The following is a 17,500-nucleotide window of genomic DNA, read 5'->3' as shown; positions in this document are numbered from 1 at the left end:
TCAGCACCAAAGGAAACGTATAGAGATTGGTATGGAGAATATGCATAGTGATGTTAGGCTATAGAAGATCAAGGCTAGAGCTGCCTATAAGATTGTTTAACATAGTTAGCCCTCAGAGAGTTGCTGCTCCCCTTGAATGGTAAAGGATTCCTTTGCAGGTCACCCCAGCGTTGTGTCAATCTTCCTTGACAGTTCTCTGGTACCCTTTTTACTGTAATACACTCCTGTAATCTCAATGATCATTCCATGCACTTCTGCCGTACAGTTTAAGTTATTTTCGTTCTGAGAAACTAGTGTTCAAGCAAACAATAACCCTGCTTTGATACTTTCCTTTCTTTCTCACTCATCACCTGACTATTTAAAAATGTATTGATATCACTAACTGGAAGTCACCAGAAGAGAAAAAAACTATCAAAACTTACATTAAGGTGCAATGTACTTACTTTTATATTTCTCCATCCAGGATCATTGTTTAATCTATCAGCAATGTGATATCTTAAACATACGGACAAATTGGCCATGAACTCTGTCCCCTGTAACAAAGAAAAATTCACACTCAGAGGATTCTTTGAATCCAATACACATTTGAAGTACATGACATACAACTAGTTAGAAACGATTGCCAATCTTCACTCAGGAACATAAACTATACACAGCTAGTGAGCAAGTCCACCATCTCCGTGTTCCACTAGAATCATGAAAGAATCAAGAGCATGACAGAGACAATTTACTCATTTATGTCCAAGCATCAGTCTTTTCAGATCATAGAGTGAAGCACACCACTGTAAACCTCCTACTTTGGAATGATTTAACCCTTTCTTTCCCAGGATCTCATTTGTAATTCTCATTACTGTCTGCCATATAGTTCTTATGATGTTAGTTTGGAGCATTTGGTATTGGACCAACTTATAACCCCTAGTTGATATTTTTCTTTATTCTCATCACTTGTCTGCTTGATATTGTAAGGAGAAATTCTGTCTTGGTCACTCACAGGAGTTGAAGGGTTAAGAATCATTAATCACAGCATGCAAACAATCACACCAACCTCATTGCCTGAAGAGGACTGGCAGTATGCAGACAAATTCAATCCACACAGGTTAATGACTATTTAATACTGAATGTGACAAATGATAATGATCTAAATATGTCTATTACACTTCACAATGAACAACCAGAACCAGTTTTACACAATTACACTTACTTGTGTGATACAGTTACTGTCAAAGTGTTCAGTTCTGGTGGTAAAAGAGCTCCTACAGAAGAAAGTAACAAAATGTGAAGGTGTACAATTCCAAACTGCATGAAACTTGGTCTGTCTGAACATCTGGGAGGGGTAACTTTTCCATTTGGACTATAAAAAAAATGACCTTACTTGTCTGATCAGACAACCATGGGCAATGATTTATTTTTTCACCCAACTTTGGATATGATACATCATTTCCAATTTTGAAAAGTTTGTTGCCCATAGAAATAAGCAGCACTTACAGAAAGTAATATACATTTAGGTATCATTTTGAATACCTTTTTCCATCAATTCATTTCAAATTCTTGCCATTTCCTCTGCTTTTTCCCTAAAAAAGGTTAAATTTAGCATTTCCTGCCATTATGTTTTCATCTGTAGTGTGCAAACATTTGCACTAATTGGGTCACTGTTTCATTTCTAACTTGGTTTCTTTAGATGCTCTGAAACGACAAGATCTTTCCTGGTTCATTTTAGCCCTAGGAGCCTGCAATAGAAAGAAAAAAATTAAAGACAAGCATGCATAAATATTATCATAAATAAGCAAAATAAAAAAAGTTAATGTATATTTTATAACAGATTAATAAATATACTAGCAAAGTGCCTCTTACCACTCCATCAATGGCCATGTAAAGCAACTTTCTGGGTCTAACTTTAGAAAAGATTCTGTAAAAAAAAAAAAAAGAAAAAAGAAATTGACTGTAGCGGGTAATGAATGTTAAATATAGTCAAATAGAATATGCCATTTATAACAACTAAGAGCAAATATGGTCAGTAGTGTTTTGAGGTGTTTGATAAATGTCTTGGCTGGCTGTTAGCATTCATGCAGTATTTGTTGCATTCTGTTTGGAGCAGTACTGTGGTTGTTGGGACCTTGAGGCCGTCCTTATCCAGTGGTATACCTTACCAGTGCATGTGTTGTTCTACAAAGTGCTCGCGTTGTAATTGCTGTTCTATAGTGTGGTATTATCATCCTTGCAGATTATGTTTCTTGGCATTTTCCTCCCCCCCCCCCCCCCCACATTAACTGTAGGGTTTATTTCTATTTATCATTATTATTATTTTTCATTTATTGACTCATTTCTTTTTTCATGTTTTCCTCCACTCAGCCATCTGGCTCTAGTGTGACAGTGCTCATAGGGGGCTTGGTGTAGGATGCTTGTGGATGGATTGCGGGTTGGGTAGGCCAGTCTGGTGATCAAGCACCTCAGGGTGCTACTGTGGTTTCAGCCCCTGGGTCTCTTGGGCACATAGCCTCCATTTGCATTCACCGAGAGTAAAATCTTACAAAGTGTTCCCTGCACAAGAGATGTGGTGACCTTATGGTCAGTGCACTAGGCTTCCATTATAAAGGTCTAGGTTTGAGACCCGCTCATTTGGGTAACACAGGTTATATACACAGTGCATCTCTCCAACCAGGAGTAAAAATAAACCAAAAAAAAAGTACCTGTTGATGTACTCAAAAATAGCCACCATTATCTCATCTTCCTTCCTTGGGGCTGGCCTGGAAATAAATTATAAAATGTTTATTTCTTTTACTTAATGTATGCAAAAAGTACACCTACAGTACAGAGAGGGTTAACCAGTAACAACAATAGTTACGCAGGAGGAAAGAAAGAGGAGGAGAAGTAATAAAACCATATAATACAACAGAGAAATCACACTAAGATTTGTTCCCATTTGCTCTATGCTCCCAAGGCAAGGATACACTTATGCAGAATAGGCCACACTTAGCTTAAATAACACAAATATAAAAATTGCTGCTTACTTGTTTTCATGATGACAACAAGGTATAAGTTATCAAATTCATAGTCATTGGGGTTTGGTAAACTTGTGTCAACTGGGGCTCTGACTCCATCAACTTCATGTCCCTAGGATGGTGAAAAAATAAGGTAAATGTTCGTTTTGCATACCAAAATTTCTGTGCTATAGTGCTATGCAATTATTTTTTCCTTCAGTGGATTAGGGTTTCTAAAGAAACTGTGGCCCTGCATTGGTAAGGGGGTATTACAAGATAATTTGGTTTTATAAACTGGGTTGGTAATGTTAATTAGCCACAGGAAATAGATTCCAAAACTGACATTTCAAGCATTAGCACTAATCATCAGAGCAATCAATGAAGGGGTAACTGTCGAAAAATCAGCTTTAGAATCTCTATACAGTGGCCAATATACATTATCCTCAGTTGATAAAACCAAATTATTATTTTGCCTTTCCCTACCACTTTGATCAATAATAAAAACACGAAATTGGTCCTTTTAGAAGAGGTATAGAAGATACATGCATACTGTAACATAAACTAGTTCTTTATTAGCAATCCAATATAGAAACTTCCTAATTTAAGAAAATCGTTCATTAATTCAATGAACAAAAAACCCTGTGCTCAAGTTTTGATCCTCGATCAATGCAGCTTTCTCACTTTGAGAACGTGCTTTCACTATCTTAAGAGGACTGTTTCCGAGTCCGTGAGATGAGAAATCTCAATTTTAAAGTGTTTTGTTTGACAAACAGTTGGCACTGATCTCTATTTAAACGGCCTTCCTACATTGATCATAATGAATTAGTACTTTATTTAATTGACTATCATAGCAACAGGGCAGAAAGACCGCAAAATACCGGCTCAAAGAGTAAATCTCAAACACGTGTAGTTAGATCAACAACAAGCTAGGCTATCAATCCTTCCATCGACTCACCTTTTCTTCTACACAGTGGACAACGATCGACGGGTATTTCTTTGTTAGCCAGCGAAAAAATGCTTGAACTCCCATCCCCGCGTACTCGGTTGAGCAAATTAAAGTTAACTCAACACTGAAAAGTGAAAACTACACCTTATACATGACATACTTACCAAAAAACCAGGTGATATACCGCTGACAGGTTTATCTCACAATGGTAAAGCATAGGCAAGAAATGCGTGCATACATCTTCAAACCACGTCGAGAAAAAAGTTCAAGTTCGTTGCTAAACAAAATATGCTTATTGAAGAGATAAGAATTCTCGAATTCATGACTTTTTTCTGACAAGATACACTTCAATAGTTAATTTTTCAAGCAACTTTGGGTGGTAATGCCTGCTGCGTTCCAATAGGTGTCCTCGTACGACTTTTTTGGTTATCTCGTATCAATATTCTCTCAAGCAACAAAAAACAACCTCACAGAACAAAAATAATACAAAAAAATCAAACAAATAAAGTTTTTCCTTCAGACCCCGGATGCTTAAAAAGCTACTAGTGAAGGGTGGAACAGAAACTTGCTGTTACTACGAAACAAAAAAAACTTAGTTTGTTCTTTTCTTGTTTTTAAGGACTGTCTATTGATAAGAAAGTTTTTCATTGTGAAACTAAAAACAATAGAGAGTGAAGGCCTATATCGTTAGATACTCTTTTAAGTTATCTGTCAAATGTTTATAAAAGATGGCGCAAACGGAGTCACTGCCACTGGGTTCTCCACAGCAATAAACCTGTGCTACTTTTCATCTTACCAATAACAATCCCAATTCATGGGAAAGTCTCATTATCGTGATGCTCGGAAATCTTGAAATCATTACATTTTCTTATGTACCAATGATTTTGTCATTTAAAGGCTCTTGCTGTGTAATGTTGAAGTTTATAGAAATAATCATTAAAAACTCAACAGAATTCCCTAATTTTGTGTACCTATCCTCTCAAAAACAATAGTTGGTGGTAGATATTATTTGTTTCACTGAGTGAAGATTCATCACTTTTGATCAGGATTCAGATACAAGTGAAGAGTAAGAGATCCGCGAGGGAAGACTCTTAAACACCGACAGAAAGGTTAAAGCTGTTAATGAAAGCCAATGATTGATCAGATGAAGGGAAAGCACCTATAAAAGTCTAGTTTTAAGGAACTTTAATTTGTGAATTGTATATTTATCACTTTCCCCATAGCAAGCTTTCAGAAGTTTGAATAATGTCCTCACTTGACTTTTATTTCATCTACATTTACGTTAAAAATGAAAAAATAATAATAATACAGGACGATTTCATCTCAGCTATCTTTTTTTTGCCAATTTGTGTGTAAATCGGGGTGTATGCATTAATTAACAACAGTTGCTATATTCAGTAACTAAGCTTAATAATGATTTAAAGATATGTGTATCGTGCTCATCGAGTCTATACAGGCAATAAAAGATTGTAAACAAGGCCTATAAAAACTGTAAAAAGTGCATGGTTTCCATGTAGTTTTATTTTTTGATTCCCGGCCCCCAGTGGATTCCTGATTTTGAGCAATTAGTGCGTGCATCCAGGGCTTCCTTGAGCAGCTTCCATCCTTCTGTCTTCTTGAACTCCTCCTCGCTGATTCCTTCTTCTTCTTCACTGGACTCTGAATCCTGCTGAACATACAAAAAATATCAGGCTAACTTCGGTGTAAGAACATGTAAAGTTTGTCTTTGTTTTGCCACTATTATTTTCCTAGTCTCTACTGTTTTGACTTCGTCACGTCACTTGTGAACGTAACAGGTTCTTATACCAAAGCTGAGCCAAAATGTTGAAGCCAAATAATAGAGTGAAATGGGGCAACGTCATTCTGGGAACTGCAAACGAAGATATTTATGTAGGCTTACAGCCGACAGCGTTCATATCTTTTGCCCGTACTTTTAATAGCTCTCTATTTTTCTATGAGGCAGATATTTCTCTGAAATGGAGTAGAGTTTTTGCGCTAGTGTAAATTAGATGGTAAGAACTAATCGGGTCATTACACCATAGAAAGTGACAGTAATTTACCCTTTCTGAGAGGCTAGACTTGTCTTCAAATTGAGCTTCGAAAGCTGAGCTCGGAGCGAGGAAAATACACAAAACATGAGCCAAAACCGGACTGTGAAGGATTTCAGAGAGCCTAACTGAGGCATACCTTTACCTTCTTCTTAACTTTCTTCTATTGCTAGCTAAGCAGGTCAGATGGCTACGATTAGTATTCTACAGATTATTTTAGGTCAGTGTACCATAGAGTTTTTTCAGTAAAGTATTCAGATCTTTGCATCTTAGTAGTCCTGGTTTCGTTACGAGCTTCTTTTAGACCAGTTATTATAGAAGAAATAGACATTAGATCACGGGGTAGAAAAACTGAGTTACACGGCGGATATTACAAGAAATGTACTAGTGCTGAAAAAATTCAGCATCCCTCTAGAACTGGCACTTCTTTATTAGACTGTGCACATCCGTCCCCTTGGGGACGGGGATATATGCACATGCCTTGTGCGCATGTTGCATTTCATCTCAATATATACTCACCTCAGAACCAAAGGTCACTTCCACAATTCTCTCTGTTCTTTTTCCATAAATTTTCATCAGTTCTTCCTAGAATCATATAAGTAATATACAAGAGTTAATACCATGCATGAATTGGCATTGAAAGTTACCTCCAGTGCAGTCCTCGTTTTGTAATATTTTTTTTTTGGAAGCCTAATTGTATTACAAGGAATAAAAATGTTTTGAGGAGATCTTGCTACGGAGAGAATTTTTGTCAGAGGGGCAACGGGTCCCGCCAGTGGGAAAAAAAACAACGCTGGTAAAAATGCTTGCAAAGCTTATCTTTACATTACCCCACTCTGGTATGTACTCTCACTTTTTTTTCCACGATCTAAAGGAGCTTGACATTCTAGTCAGATCTTCTGCTGGTATTATATTGATGTATTATTTCTTTGCTTTTGCTACAACAAATTTAAGGCCAACGGTTTATGTTATGTTCAGTCCCCTATACATATATTGAAATTTTGGCGCGAAAAGAACAGTAATGTTATGCAGTTTGTCGTGCTATGCTCGTTTCTTTGCTGCATCTCGTGTACTCCTTCTATCCAAACCATCAGGTACGTTTTGCGTTGTCTTTGCCGTTTGGTGTTTCGCTTTGTGATCGTAATTATTGTTGTCGGTAGTTGGCTGTAGTGTAATTTAAGTTAATCAGAAACCACTGGTTACGAAGAAATTGTATGGTTCGTGTAACCGTTCTGAAAAACGCCTCTGCGTTTCTGGGAAACCAGAGTATATAGACTCGATAAAAATCGTCTCGATATGATGACTACCAGGAGCCCATTATGGGCTCCTATGACTACTCGATATGCCACAAGGACGTGTCGTTTGTCCGTTTCACGAACAAGTTTCGCTTTCCCAACCAGTCTCGTTTCACGAGTCGAACGAGCACATGTAATTCGAACGAGCACATGTAATTCAAACGAATGTCGTTTCAAACGAGCCACGTCCTTGTGGCATATCAAGTACTCATCATATCGAGAAGATTTTTATTAAATCTTTATTCCCTGGTTTCCCAGAAACGCTGTGTGATCCAAATACTCATGCACAGTGAGTGGTCATGTCATTAAAAAAGCAGAGGGTTCCGGCGTGTTCTGTGAACTTGACATGTTTGCAATACAGTCGAACCTCGATTATCTGGACTCGTCGGGACCTTGGTAAATAGTCCGGATAATCATAGTTAGTAGAGGAGACCTAGAGAGTCTCCTCTACTAACTATGGGATAATCGAGAGTCCGGATAATCGACAATATGAATATTAATGGTAGAAATGTAAACAAAAGGTATACTGCACAGAAAACACCATTTTAATTGTGAAATCTACACAGCCTGTATGTATTTACAAATAAAAACCTTCAGTTCAGGTATTTACAAAGGTATAAAATGTTCAAGCATGTTTATTTGCTTCAAAGACTTGTAGCTTGATCGCATTGCAAAGTCCATCATTCATGTTAGCTGCATTAAAACTACACAGGGTCAATACCGTTCTGTGATTCCATCCCCGACAAGCATTTTTTGAAACATTGCGCGGCCTCTTTAGTCGATACTAGTTTCTCGTCCTCGCCCTCATCTTCTTCATCGCTACATACAGTTTCGCTTTCCGTCGAATCTCCGACAACGGTGGCTAACATCTCTTCATCAGACATTTGCGGTGAAGTTGGGAGCTCGTTTTCCAGATTAAGCCAGTTTTCCACATCGCGAGCATTAGGCATTCCCTCATTGTCAAGTTGCTGTACATTTTCCAACATTTCGACCATGGACTCAGCGATATTATCCTCTCTGAATTCGGGCTGCGAATTTGACTCGCTGTTGTCCGAATGAATTCTCAGTTTATCGTAAGCCTTCCAAATAGATTCCGGGCTTCCTTCGTACCAAGCATCTGAAAGCATATAGAGTGTATCTTTCACAGAATGAAGCTTAACGATGTCCTTAGTGCTTTGAGTTTGATCAATGTCTTGACTGCAAATTACTTTCTGAAGAAGTTTTCTCTTGTATCGATTCTTCATCGCTTGCAGGACTCCTTGATCCATTGGCTGAATCAGGGAGGTCGTGTTCGGAGGAAGAAACAGGCAGGTTTCCGAACCATCGCGGCTGCTGAGCTCATCTGGATGAGCAGATGTCTATACAGCAGAACTTTTGGACAACGGATGTTTTGTGAGCGTTGGTGACTTTTTACAGATGGCACAAAGTCTTTCTTAAACCACTCGGCTAATATCTCCGAATTCATCCAGGCATTTCTTTGGGACTTGTAGATCACGGGGAGCGCATCCATGTTAACATGCTTAAAGCATCTCGGCTTCGCAGATTTCCCAATAAGAATGGGTTTTAGTTTGTGAGTTCCAGTAGCATTTGTACAGCCTTGCACAGTTAAACGATCCTTTGCTTGTTTGAATCCTGGAGCAGATTTTTCGCGTCAGGAGACAAGAGTTCTTTGCGGTGAATACTTCCACAAAAGTCCAGTCTCGTCGGCATTGTAGATTTGTTCGGGGATCAGATTCTTCTCCTCGATCACTTTGTGCAGTTTCTGTAGAAATGGTTCAACAGTTTATTCTGCTGCTGAAAGTTTCTCGCCTTAAATGCCGAGGTTCCCGTGTTTTAAACTTTTCTAGCCAGCCAGATGACGCTTTGAATTCGCGATCGACCGTCTTTGTGTTTAACTGCGTAGCTTTCTCTTGAGGAAGCGGATCAGAAATCGATGTCCCAATAGATCTTTGTTGAATAAACCAGGCGTACAGGGCTTTATTCAACTGCTCATCATCGGTCAGCTTCGGAGACTTTCGTTTTAATCCTTCGCTTGTCTCGATGCTGTCAAAAAATTTTAGGGTCTTGTCTTTGTTCTTCCGTATGTCTGAGATCTGCTGCTCGCTGATGCCAAATTTTTGAGCCAAATTTGTTCCTTTCTCTCCTTTATCCAAACGTGAAATGACTATCTGTTTATCTTTAATCGATAGAACGGCTCGCTTTCGCTTCGCTTTTGATTTGAATTTACGATCGATCGCTCGTGTGTTTACATAACCCACGCGGAAGGAACTAATCAAGCATGACATTCCCTTGGCAACAAAACAATTGAGCTAATCACATATCAGCTGAACGTATCGGAATATATATTTGTTTCGACGCACTTTCGAATTTGAAAAGCGCCCAAGATAATACGCCGTTTCAACAGTCTTTTGAGAGGATTATTGGGCTTTTTGCGACTTTGAGTTTTCAAGATCACAACTAATTAATATTCATGAAAAAATTGGGACCAGAGAAAAAAGTCCGGATAATCAAATAGTCCGGATAATCGAGGCCCGACTGTACTTTCATAGGATTATCGGCAGTAAAGCTGAAGTGGTTGCTTTATTTTCGTAACAACCGAGCAGGAGCCCTGAACCTTTTGTCTCCACTGATGAACACTGAGCGGGGTAAAATACAGTATTAAATAAAAGCGTAACTGTTTGTAACATGTAATTTTAATTTCTACCTGTGTATATGATTTAAATTGCAGCAGTGCACGGGAAGATTGTTTTTTAGAGTTCCAAGCCATGTCACCTCCTCCTGCTTCTTCATCTTGTTCTCTTTCGATAGATCTCTTAAACCTTTTTCTCTGAAATTTTGTGAAATACAAGTAAAAAGAAATTAGAAATCAGCTTGATCATGACAACGAATGTTTCAGTTTATCTGACATCATGTTTTGGTAACGTTTCCAAAGCACATCGCCGCAGAAAAAATAACATTTTGATGAATTAACCACCTCATTCGCAGAGACCCAATTAGCAAAACGTCCCCGTAAAATTCTTTAGTTCAGGAAACATATTGAGTTTTTCGGTCCTTCGTTTATAGCAAAGGTAATAGTGATATTTATGGTAATGCTACACACAACTTCTTAAAGTCTGTACTATAAGATCCTTGCCTTATTTTCACCGATATAGTACGATAAAATTTAAACTAATACAACAAGTTAGAAGGAGCCCATAGCCAGAAATTCGGAATCGTGCGCGCGCAATAGTCCACAAGACTTAAAATTTAACGATCTTTTAAACTTGCTGAAGAATAGAAGGATCAGTATGGGATTCGCATAAAACCTGTTTATAATATTCGTATAATGGACGTAACCCCACCATCTCAATGCCAGTTTGAATGATACTCATCAGTACTTTCATTACAGAATTACTTTGTTTTGGTAAATCAAACACTCGTTGCGGTTTTCTCGGTGATTACTTGCAGCGTTTTATTCCGAAGAAATCCCCTTAAAAGTACACAAAATGGCGCCTACCTTCATAAATGCCACTCTGAACATCTCAACTCAGCCGAAATCTTCTGGGAGTTACTACATCATGGACGACGAGTCGGGGAAGAAGAAAAGATTGAAATACGAGTGGTCAGCGGGAAACAAATTTAATACTTCATATAGAGACATATCAGTTATAGTTGCGGAAAACAATAGTGTTGTAAAGCCGAAATATCAACAGTACTTCGCTAAATAAAATGTTAAGCAATTTTTCAAAAGTGTTGATGGCACATATATCTTTTACTGCTGCAATAAACAATGGAGGCATTGGAAAAGGCATCGGTGGCATCAGGAAAGGCACCAAGAAGAATTATATTTACGTTTTTTAACTTGCTGCGCGACGTGCGTGACGAAAAAAGAAAACCAAAACCGTGGTCCTCAAATGAATTCTCCCACCTTGCCCCAAAAAACTTCCAAATTTTTCGCAACTTCACCTGCTCCTATTCGTAGGTCCGGCCAAGCCTTTATGGTCATTGGCCCCCGAGTAGCCGCTAACTATGGCTTACAAATAAAGGTGTTTAGTGTTAACTTGTAAAACTCCGCGAAGAAGTCTAGGGCAGTTAGACGAAACGCGTCGGAGAATAAAGAAATTTTACAACTACAGTTCGCAGAGCGCTGCTCACCAGTTCAGTTTTAAATATATTTTTTTTAAATCTGGTGCGATAGCTATGGTCAGTTTTTCCATGCAGGTTGTCTGGATATACCTTTCAATGAGACGTGGGGGGGACAGAGACACCAACACAACATTTTACCTGCCGTTCGGTTCGAAAGTTAAGTTTTCCTCCCGAGTTTATTTATTAAATCGAATAGGAAAAAAAGCACTTCGAACGGAAAACAGAATTATTTTAACGTCCGGATCTTTTGAAAAAAGGTCTCCTAAACGAGTGGCACTGATTATCAATATTTAAGCATGGTAAACACATTAGACTGAACTTGGCTGTTTCTCGAAGCTCAGTGTTTTCCCACATGCCTTTTTCACCTGGAATGATGCAATTGAATATGTATAATAAACACTAAAAGAACTACAGCTGATGGAAATTTGAAATATCTTATCTAAAGGCTGTGGATACAAACTTATTAATGACTCTAAAAATATAAAAATCTAGGACGGAATTTTTTTTAGAGCTGCTTAGCTTTTCATTTTTCCGGAATCGAAAGTCGAGATTGCAAAATTCAACTGAAAAGCAAACCAACTGTGATTAACGCCTTAAACAAGTCAAGATACCTTTTTTCGTTGTACAACAAGTTACATATCGTAAATATCATTCTTCTTGATGCCTTTCCCAGTGTCACCGATACCTTTCCCGATGCTTCCGTTGGTTAATATAGCAGTAAAAATATCATTCCAGTCAAAGCGTTTGGAAAATTGCTTCGCTTTTTAAGCAGCGAAGTACAACCTGGTAACATTTTGGCTTTACAACACGATTGTTTCTTGCAAGTTACAAAACGTAAATATAATTTTTCTTAGTGCCTTTCCGAATGCTACCGATGTCTTTTCCGATGCCTCCATTGTTTATTACAGCAGGAAAACATATATGTGCCATCAACACTTTTGAAAAATTGCTTGACATTTTATTTAGCGAAGTATACTGTTGATATTTCGGCTTTACAACACTATTGTTTTCCGCAACTATAACTGATATGTCTCTATATGATGTATTAGCTTTGTTTCCCCGCTGGCCACTCGTATTTCGGTCTCTTCTTCTTCCCCAACTCGTCGCCCGTGATGTAGTAACTCCCAAATCCTCTCCTGGTATCCATCCCTCCCACCCAAATTACTTAAGTTCAAAGGTGTCATTCCACATTTACGACAAATCGGACTTTGTAAACCTTGAAAATATTGCGCCTTTTTTAGCCTTCTTTCAGCAAATACGAACGCATCCATGAACAGTAATCTTACTTCGATTGCGCGGAAAAAAACAGTATTGAAAGCCTCTCTTGCTCGTACTAAATGCTGTGTTGAGATGATCGCCATTTTAATACCAACAGCTTGATGACAGCCAAGACTGGTGACTACAGGGGGTAAATACGAGGCTGGAGGCTCGGTGCAACAAGCCTTTTTCGAGGAAATTTCAAAATTTTTATTGGTTTCCCGCGGAAAAAAACAAAACAAAACAAGAATGAAATATGTCTGATCGCTACCCGGTCCGTGATCCTCCTCGTATATATTTGCGAACAAAACAACGAGAAGGTGGTGATGAAGTTGTGTTCTCGCTGGCAATTAAGAATACCGCGCTGATAAAGTGGCACAAATTCAAAAAACGAAACCCCAAGCATTGCATACATTGACATGTTAAATGGAATCATCCCTGGCCATGCGTTAAAGATCAGTTGAGAGAGTGATTGAATTGAAGGCCGACTTTCAAAGCTCTGTTTTGCGGCTTCAATCACAAATCACATTCTAAACAGAAAAGGAAATTGTAAAAACAGAAAGGGACATGAGGAAAAATTGCGTAGGCTGAGTATTTGGAAAAGTAAAGTGATCTCGGTAGAGAAGTGGGAAGTAGATCTGTATGCCATTTAGTCAAAAATTGAAAAAGAAATCTGTAACTGGAAAGCAAAATATGGAAATCTTGAGGAAGGAAAGGAGAAACTGGCCAAAGAAATGCTTTCAGAGATTGAAAAAGATTATGCGAGAGAAAAGGAAAGAACAAGAAAACTGAACAATGAAAATCAACAACTAAGTACATTGACAGGTTACAGAATGAACACTTGGGGATTCACAGAGGAGCTGGAATTCCAGACCTCAAAACAAAACAAGCACAAACAGAAACTTAAAAGAACTAAAGACTCCAGAACAGAAGGCACTTGATCTAGTAGAAATGATTGGCCTGGATTTACAGCTTTTGAAACTCAAAGACCCTAACAGTACTGATAGCCGGTTTTTCTATAGACTTCTCAACTACAAATCCTCCCAATCCACAACCAGAACATGGTAGTATGGCTTCCCCAAAATCAAAATATGAATAACTTCATCATGACGACAAAAACACAGTGGAGAGCATACTCTTTTTAATGTAAATTTTCATATTTGCATTCGGTGTTGAATGAACAGTTACTGAGGCAGGTGAAATGTATGCATACAAAAATGTATGTTCACTTACAAAGCAATGTGCCTCACCAGATTTGAGTGTACACTAACAAAAATTTATGTACACAGCCAACAATTAGTAAAAATATACAGATTTGAGTGTACACTTTAGCAGATGAAAGTACACTTCAACTGTTTGTGCCTTTTTAATAAAGAGTTGAATGAACACTTGTAACAAAGTTGTACATACTAAGAAAGCTGAATGCACACCTGAAATTAAATGCTCTTACTGACCACTTACACTTGGCATATCCATCTCAAAATTTGTGTAGAATATTTTCCACTGTCTCATGCAAAAGTCATAATTTTATTTTATCTGAAAAGAGCATATTAGGAGAATATTTCTTTTATTCTGAAATCACCTGTATGATTACAGACCAAATTGCACTCTGCTCAGTTCAATTACCACAATTAATTTTATTTCAGTAGCTCTTCATGACTCAATCATTTAGAGCCACTTTAGTAAAATTAAAAGAAATGTTCCCCTAATATGTCCTTGGTAACAAAGTAGAAATCCCACCCATACCCATTTCATACTTCTTTGGGGACCAAGAAATATACGTTTTAACCGTCATAGGGTAAAAAAACCTTCATTCCTTGGCCATGAGAATCCACCCAGGAATCTCACCCAAGAGGAAAATAAACAGCATTGAAATCATCTTTTTCAAAAAATGTCCGTCTCTCCCTCGACACTCCCTTACCAGCAAAAAGAAACGAAAAACATTCCCGAAAAAATAACCTTGCAGGCAAAAGTGACCACGATTTCAAGTGCCGCTCGACAGCCACCCTACAAGAACACACATTTTCTGGAATTATTGCAACGTCTGGGCTTGGCCTGTTAAATAGTTCCTCGCATCGAGGTAAGATACCCTCCTCTGGCTCCCACGAGGCTTCGTAAGGCAAGTAGCTCTTCCATTGCACCAAGTACTCTACCTAATTAAATGAAAGGCAAAAAAAAGCCTGTGCTGATTTCGACTGAATTCAGTTAAAAATAGATAAACACAAGCAATCACGTGCGAAGACACGCACTACGGCCAAACACTTACCGTTTCATCTGTTTCCTGTCTTTCGACAAGCCTTTCGACTTTCCAATAAGTCGATCTTCTGTTCTAGATTAATTTCTTTGGCTGGACAAAGTCGGCATCCGCAGATGAAGTAGCATTTAACATAAAAAAATACCTGTTCGAAAGATTCTCACGCGACGCCAGTTTGGTTTAACTAAAGTGTTTATATTAACAGATGGACCAATCACATGCTAGCTCCCTTGACAGGCTGTCATGTGTGCTGGCGCGTGACAGAAATAAGCACCACCCACTTTGGTTCGGAATTTCCGGCTATGCTACGATGGCTGTTCTGTACTTGAAACGTCGTTTAAAATCCTAAACATGGATGTTAGTGAGAGGCTAACCATAGGTCTTTGATTAAAACTCCAGTTAAGTTTTTGATCAAAACCCTCGGTTCGAACCAAATTTCTTTTGGAATACCGATAATTATCATTTGGAGCTGCCATAAGGACCTTGTTTGATAAAGTTTCGTAAAATCTTAAAGTTCCTCGTCATAACTGGAGCATCTCTTCAACAAGAACGTAACATAACACCTTATCAGATCACAGCTGAACCTCACCTGCCTTCGAAGCAACTGACATCATGTTTTGGTAACGTTTCCAAAATACGTATCACCGAAGAAAAACAATAACATTTTGAGTCATTAATTAACCACCTCATTCGCAGAGGCCCAATTAGCAAAACATCCTCCTAAAAATTTTTAGTTCAGGGAACATATTGAGTTTTTCGGTCCTTCGTCAACAGTTAAGGTAATAGTGATATTTATGGTTGTGCTACACACAACTTCTTTAAGTCTGTACCATGAGACCCTAGCCTAATTTTCACCAGCATACTACGATAAAATTTAAACTAATAAAACAAGTTAGAAGGAGCCTACCGACGGCTGTCCTGTACGTCGAACATCGCTTGGAATTCTATCCTTGAATGTTAGTGTGGGGCTAACTATGTGTCTGTGATTAAAACTCCCGTTTAGTGTTTTATCAAAACCTACGGTAAGATCCAGATTTCTCGTGGAATACCGATAATTATCGGTTTGAGCTGCCATAAGGAACGTTTTTGAAAAATTTCCATAAAGTTTTCTGTTCCTCGTCATATCTATTGATAGATTGATTGATTGATTGATTGATTGACTAGGGCATCTCATGACGCAACATTATATCGGGTAACAGCTAGACAAAAGGTTATGCCTTTTATGGCCAAATATTAAGGCTATCTTTTGTGTGATCTTATTTTCATAGCTTTGAATAATCTGAGAATAATGATAGCTTCAAGTAAAACTGAGAAAAAAAGCAGGCGTTTTGCTGCAGCCTGTGACTTCTTGCCGAGTAAGACTTCCGGCTTTCGTTCCCACTCACTGGAGCAGATTTTTCGTTCTTCGACTTAAGGCGCGTTCCTGAACTAAGTTAGGAGCCCTTCTTCATTTATTGCGGCGTAAAATTTCTTAGCATGCCTAGAACTGACGGGGGGTGAACGCCTGCCTTAAAGTGAATAATTCTAATCTACATATATTCTTGCTTTGCTTCAAAACGTTTTGAGGTTTTTGGCACAGTTCGACTCTCGAGGATCCCTCTTGTATCATAATGGAGGTTGAGTACATAAAAAAACCGAGTTGCAGGAGGAATTGTAACCTTACAGGGAAGGATAGAGGATGACGTCGAGGAAATGTGTGAAGAGATTTTAATACCGCTTGCTAAAGATTTCAAGATAAAAACATCCCCTAAAGAATTACCTGAGGGACTGAGAGGATATTTAAGAGACATCTACTGGAGTTTAAAAGTGCACTTGGTGTTTCATTTAGGAATTGCTGATGAGCTTCAAAATAGCGACAAACTCCTCAATGAGCTGGTTGCTTGGGGCGGCCTGACAAATGAAGAGATGGATAAACTACCAGACCAAGATCACGTAGTCGACCCAGGAAGCAAACTCGTGGAAATGGTAAGTACATAAGCGGCATATGTGTGTGTGTTTTGTTTCCGAGTTTCATCCATTGTCATTTGCATCGAGTCAGGCTGTAACATGCCTTGGCTGGCTGTTTATCTAACCTCGCTGTGGCAGACACCAAAGGTAATGGTTTGCAGGAATGTTATGGAAAGGAAAAACTGGACTACGAGCTGAATTATAGAATTCAGTATAAGATGCCGCTCAAGATTGTCTTTTTAATTAGAGTGAAAAAAAACTCGGAACTATTTCCACTGTTCTTGAGCGGAATTTCGCTGAAAATTTTGACCCTCTTCTAGTAATATCTACCGTATTTCTTCAACTATAAGCCGAGACCCTAAAAGTTAGAGACCTTCCAACAGACTCGTGTTATCCAAAAGAAAAAGCAAAACCATCGGCTATAAGCCGAGAGCGAAATTCTTGATTATAACCGGCCATTTGAGTGAGCGAAAACACAAAAGCTAATGAATGAGAATAAAAACAAAAGAAAAAAAAAACGAAGAAGTGAAGATGTAAATACTACTACGCGACTACAGAAACACAACAGTGGGGACGTGGTAATATAACGCATGTTTGACCACATTCAACTGGTATATTACAGATTGCACCTTTAATCTTTCTTTGTTGAC

The 17,500-nt window shown here is 38.4% G+C and overlaps 4 protein-coding genes across 11 annotated transcripts in view; 1 reads left to right on the top strand and 3 right to left on the bottom strand.

The window, feature by feature from the left end:
- LOC149033982 (5'-3' exoribonuclease 2-like) overlaps nt 1–4,093 on the bottom strand; it is a 12,263-nt gene extending 8,170 nt beyond the window's left edge. For 3 of the 5 annotated variants that reach the window (XM_089193249.1, XM_089193250.1, XM_089193248.1), the window contains exons 1-7: nt 3,934–4,089; nt 3,009–3,111; nt 2,688–2,744; nt 1,852–1,906; nt 1,522–1,727; nt 1,202–1,253; nt 444–533 (exon numbers count right to left, since the gene is read on the bottom strand). In XM_089193249.1, coding sequence (XP_089049375.1) covers nt 2,716–2,744; nt 3,009–3,111; nt 3,934–4,008 — 207 coding nt within the window. In that variant the 5' untranslated portion in view covers nt 4,009–4,089 and the 3' untranslated portion in view covers nt 444–533; nt 1,202–1,253; nt 1,522–1,727; nt 1,852–1,906; nt 2,688–2,715. Of the gene's footprint in view, nt 1–443; nt 534–1,201; nt 1,254–1,521; nt 1,728–1,851; nt 1,907–2,687; nt 2,745–3,008; nt 3,112–3,933 lie in introns of all 5 variants that reach the window. The other 2 variants (XM_089193252.1, XM_089193251.1) reach the window with 1 other exon arrangement.
- A 1,074-nt stretch (nt 4,094–5,167) lies between these two features.
- On the bottom strand, nt 5,168–16,058 carry LOC149033980 (uncharacterized). Of its 4 annotated transcripts, none has more exons than XM_089193267.1 (4): nt 15,811–16,058; nt 9,972–10,094; nt 6,492–6,557; nt 5,168–5,593 (listed from the first exon to the last, which is right to left on the bottom strand). In XM_089193267.1, exons 1-4 carry the CDS (start codon nt 16,024–16,026, stop codon nt 5,444–5,446), a joined length of 555 nt encoding a protein of 184 aa, XP_089049393.1. In that variant the 5' UTR covers nt 16,027–16,058; the 3' UTR covers nt 5,168–5,443. The 4 variants fall into 4 exon arrangements, with proteins under 4 accessions (XP_089049393.1, XP_089049394.1, XP_089049395.1 ...); XM_089193268.1 differs by having other exon boundaries at nt 5,168–5,590; nt 15,811–16,056; XM_089193269.1 differs by lacking the exon at nt 15,811–16,058 and adding an exon at nt 10,764–11,759.
- On the bottom strand, nt 7,792–9,268 carry LOC149033981 (uncharacterized). Its single transcript, XM_089193278.1, has one exon. The coding sequence runs from the start codon at nt 8,533–8,535 to the stop codon at nt 7,972–7,974; it is 564 nt and encodes a 187-aa protein (XP_089049404.1). The 5' UTR covers nt 8,536–9,268; the 3' UTR covers nt 7,792–7,971.
- Nucleotides 16,059–16,138: 80 nt separating the features above from the next.
- The window catches only part of LOC149033976 (uncharacterized), a 14,257-nt gene continuing 12,895 nt past the window's right edge, over nt 16,139–17,500 (top strand). Inside the window, exon 1 of the mRNA XM_089193246.1 lies at nt 16,139–16,868. Within this exon, the coding sequence (XP_089049372.1) occupies nt 16,596–16,868 (273 nt within the window). The 5' untranslated portion in view covers nt 16,139–16,595. The remainder of the gene's footprint in view (nt 16,869–17,500) is intronic.

Source organism: Pocillopora damicornis, chromosome 14 (assembly GCF_964200805.1).
Source record: "Pocillopora damicornis chromosome 14, jaPocDami1.2, whole genome shotgun sequence".
In the NCBI taxonomy this organism is placed as follows: Eukaryota; Metazoa; Cnidaria; class Anthozoa; order Scleractinia; family Pocilloporidae; genus Pocillopora; species Pocillopora damicornis.
This window is presented reverse-complemented; position numbering and strand designations above follow the sequence as displayed.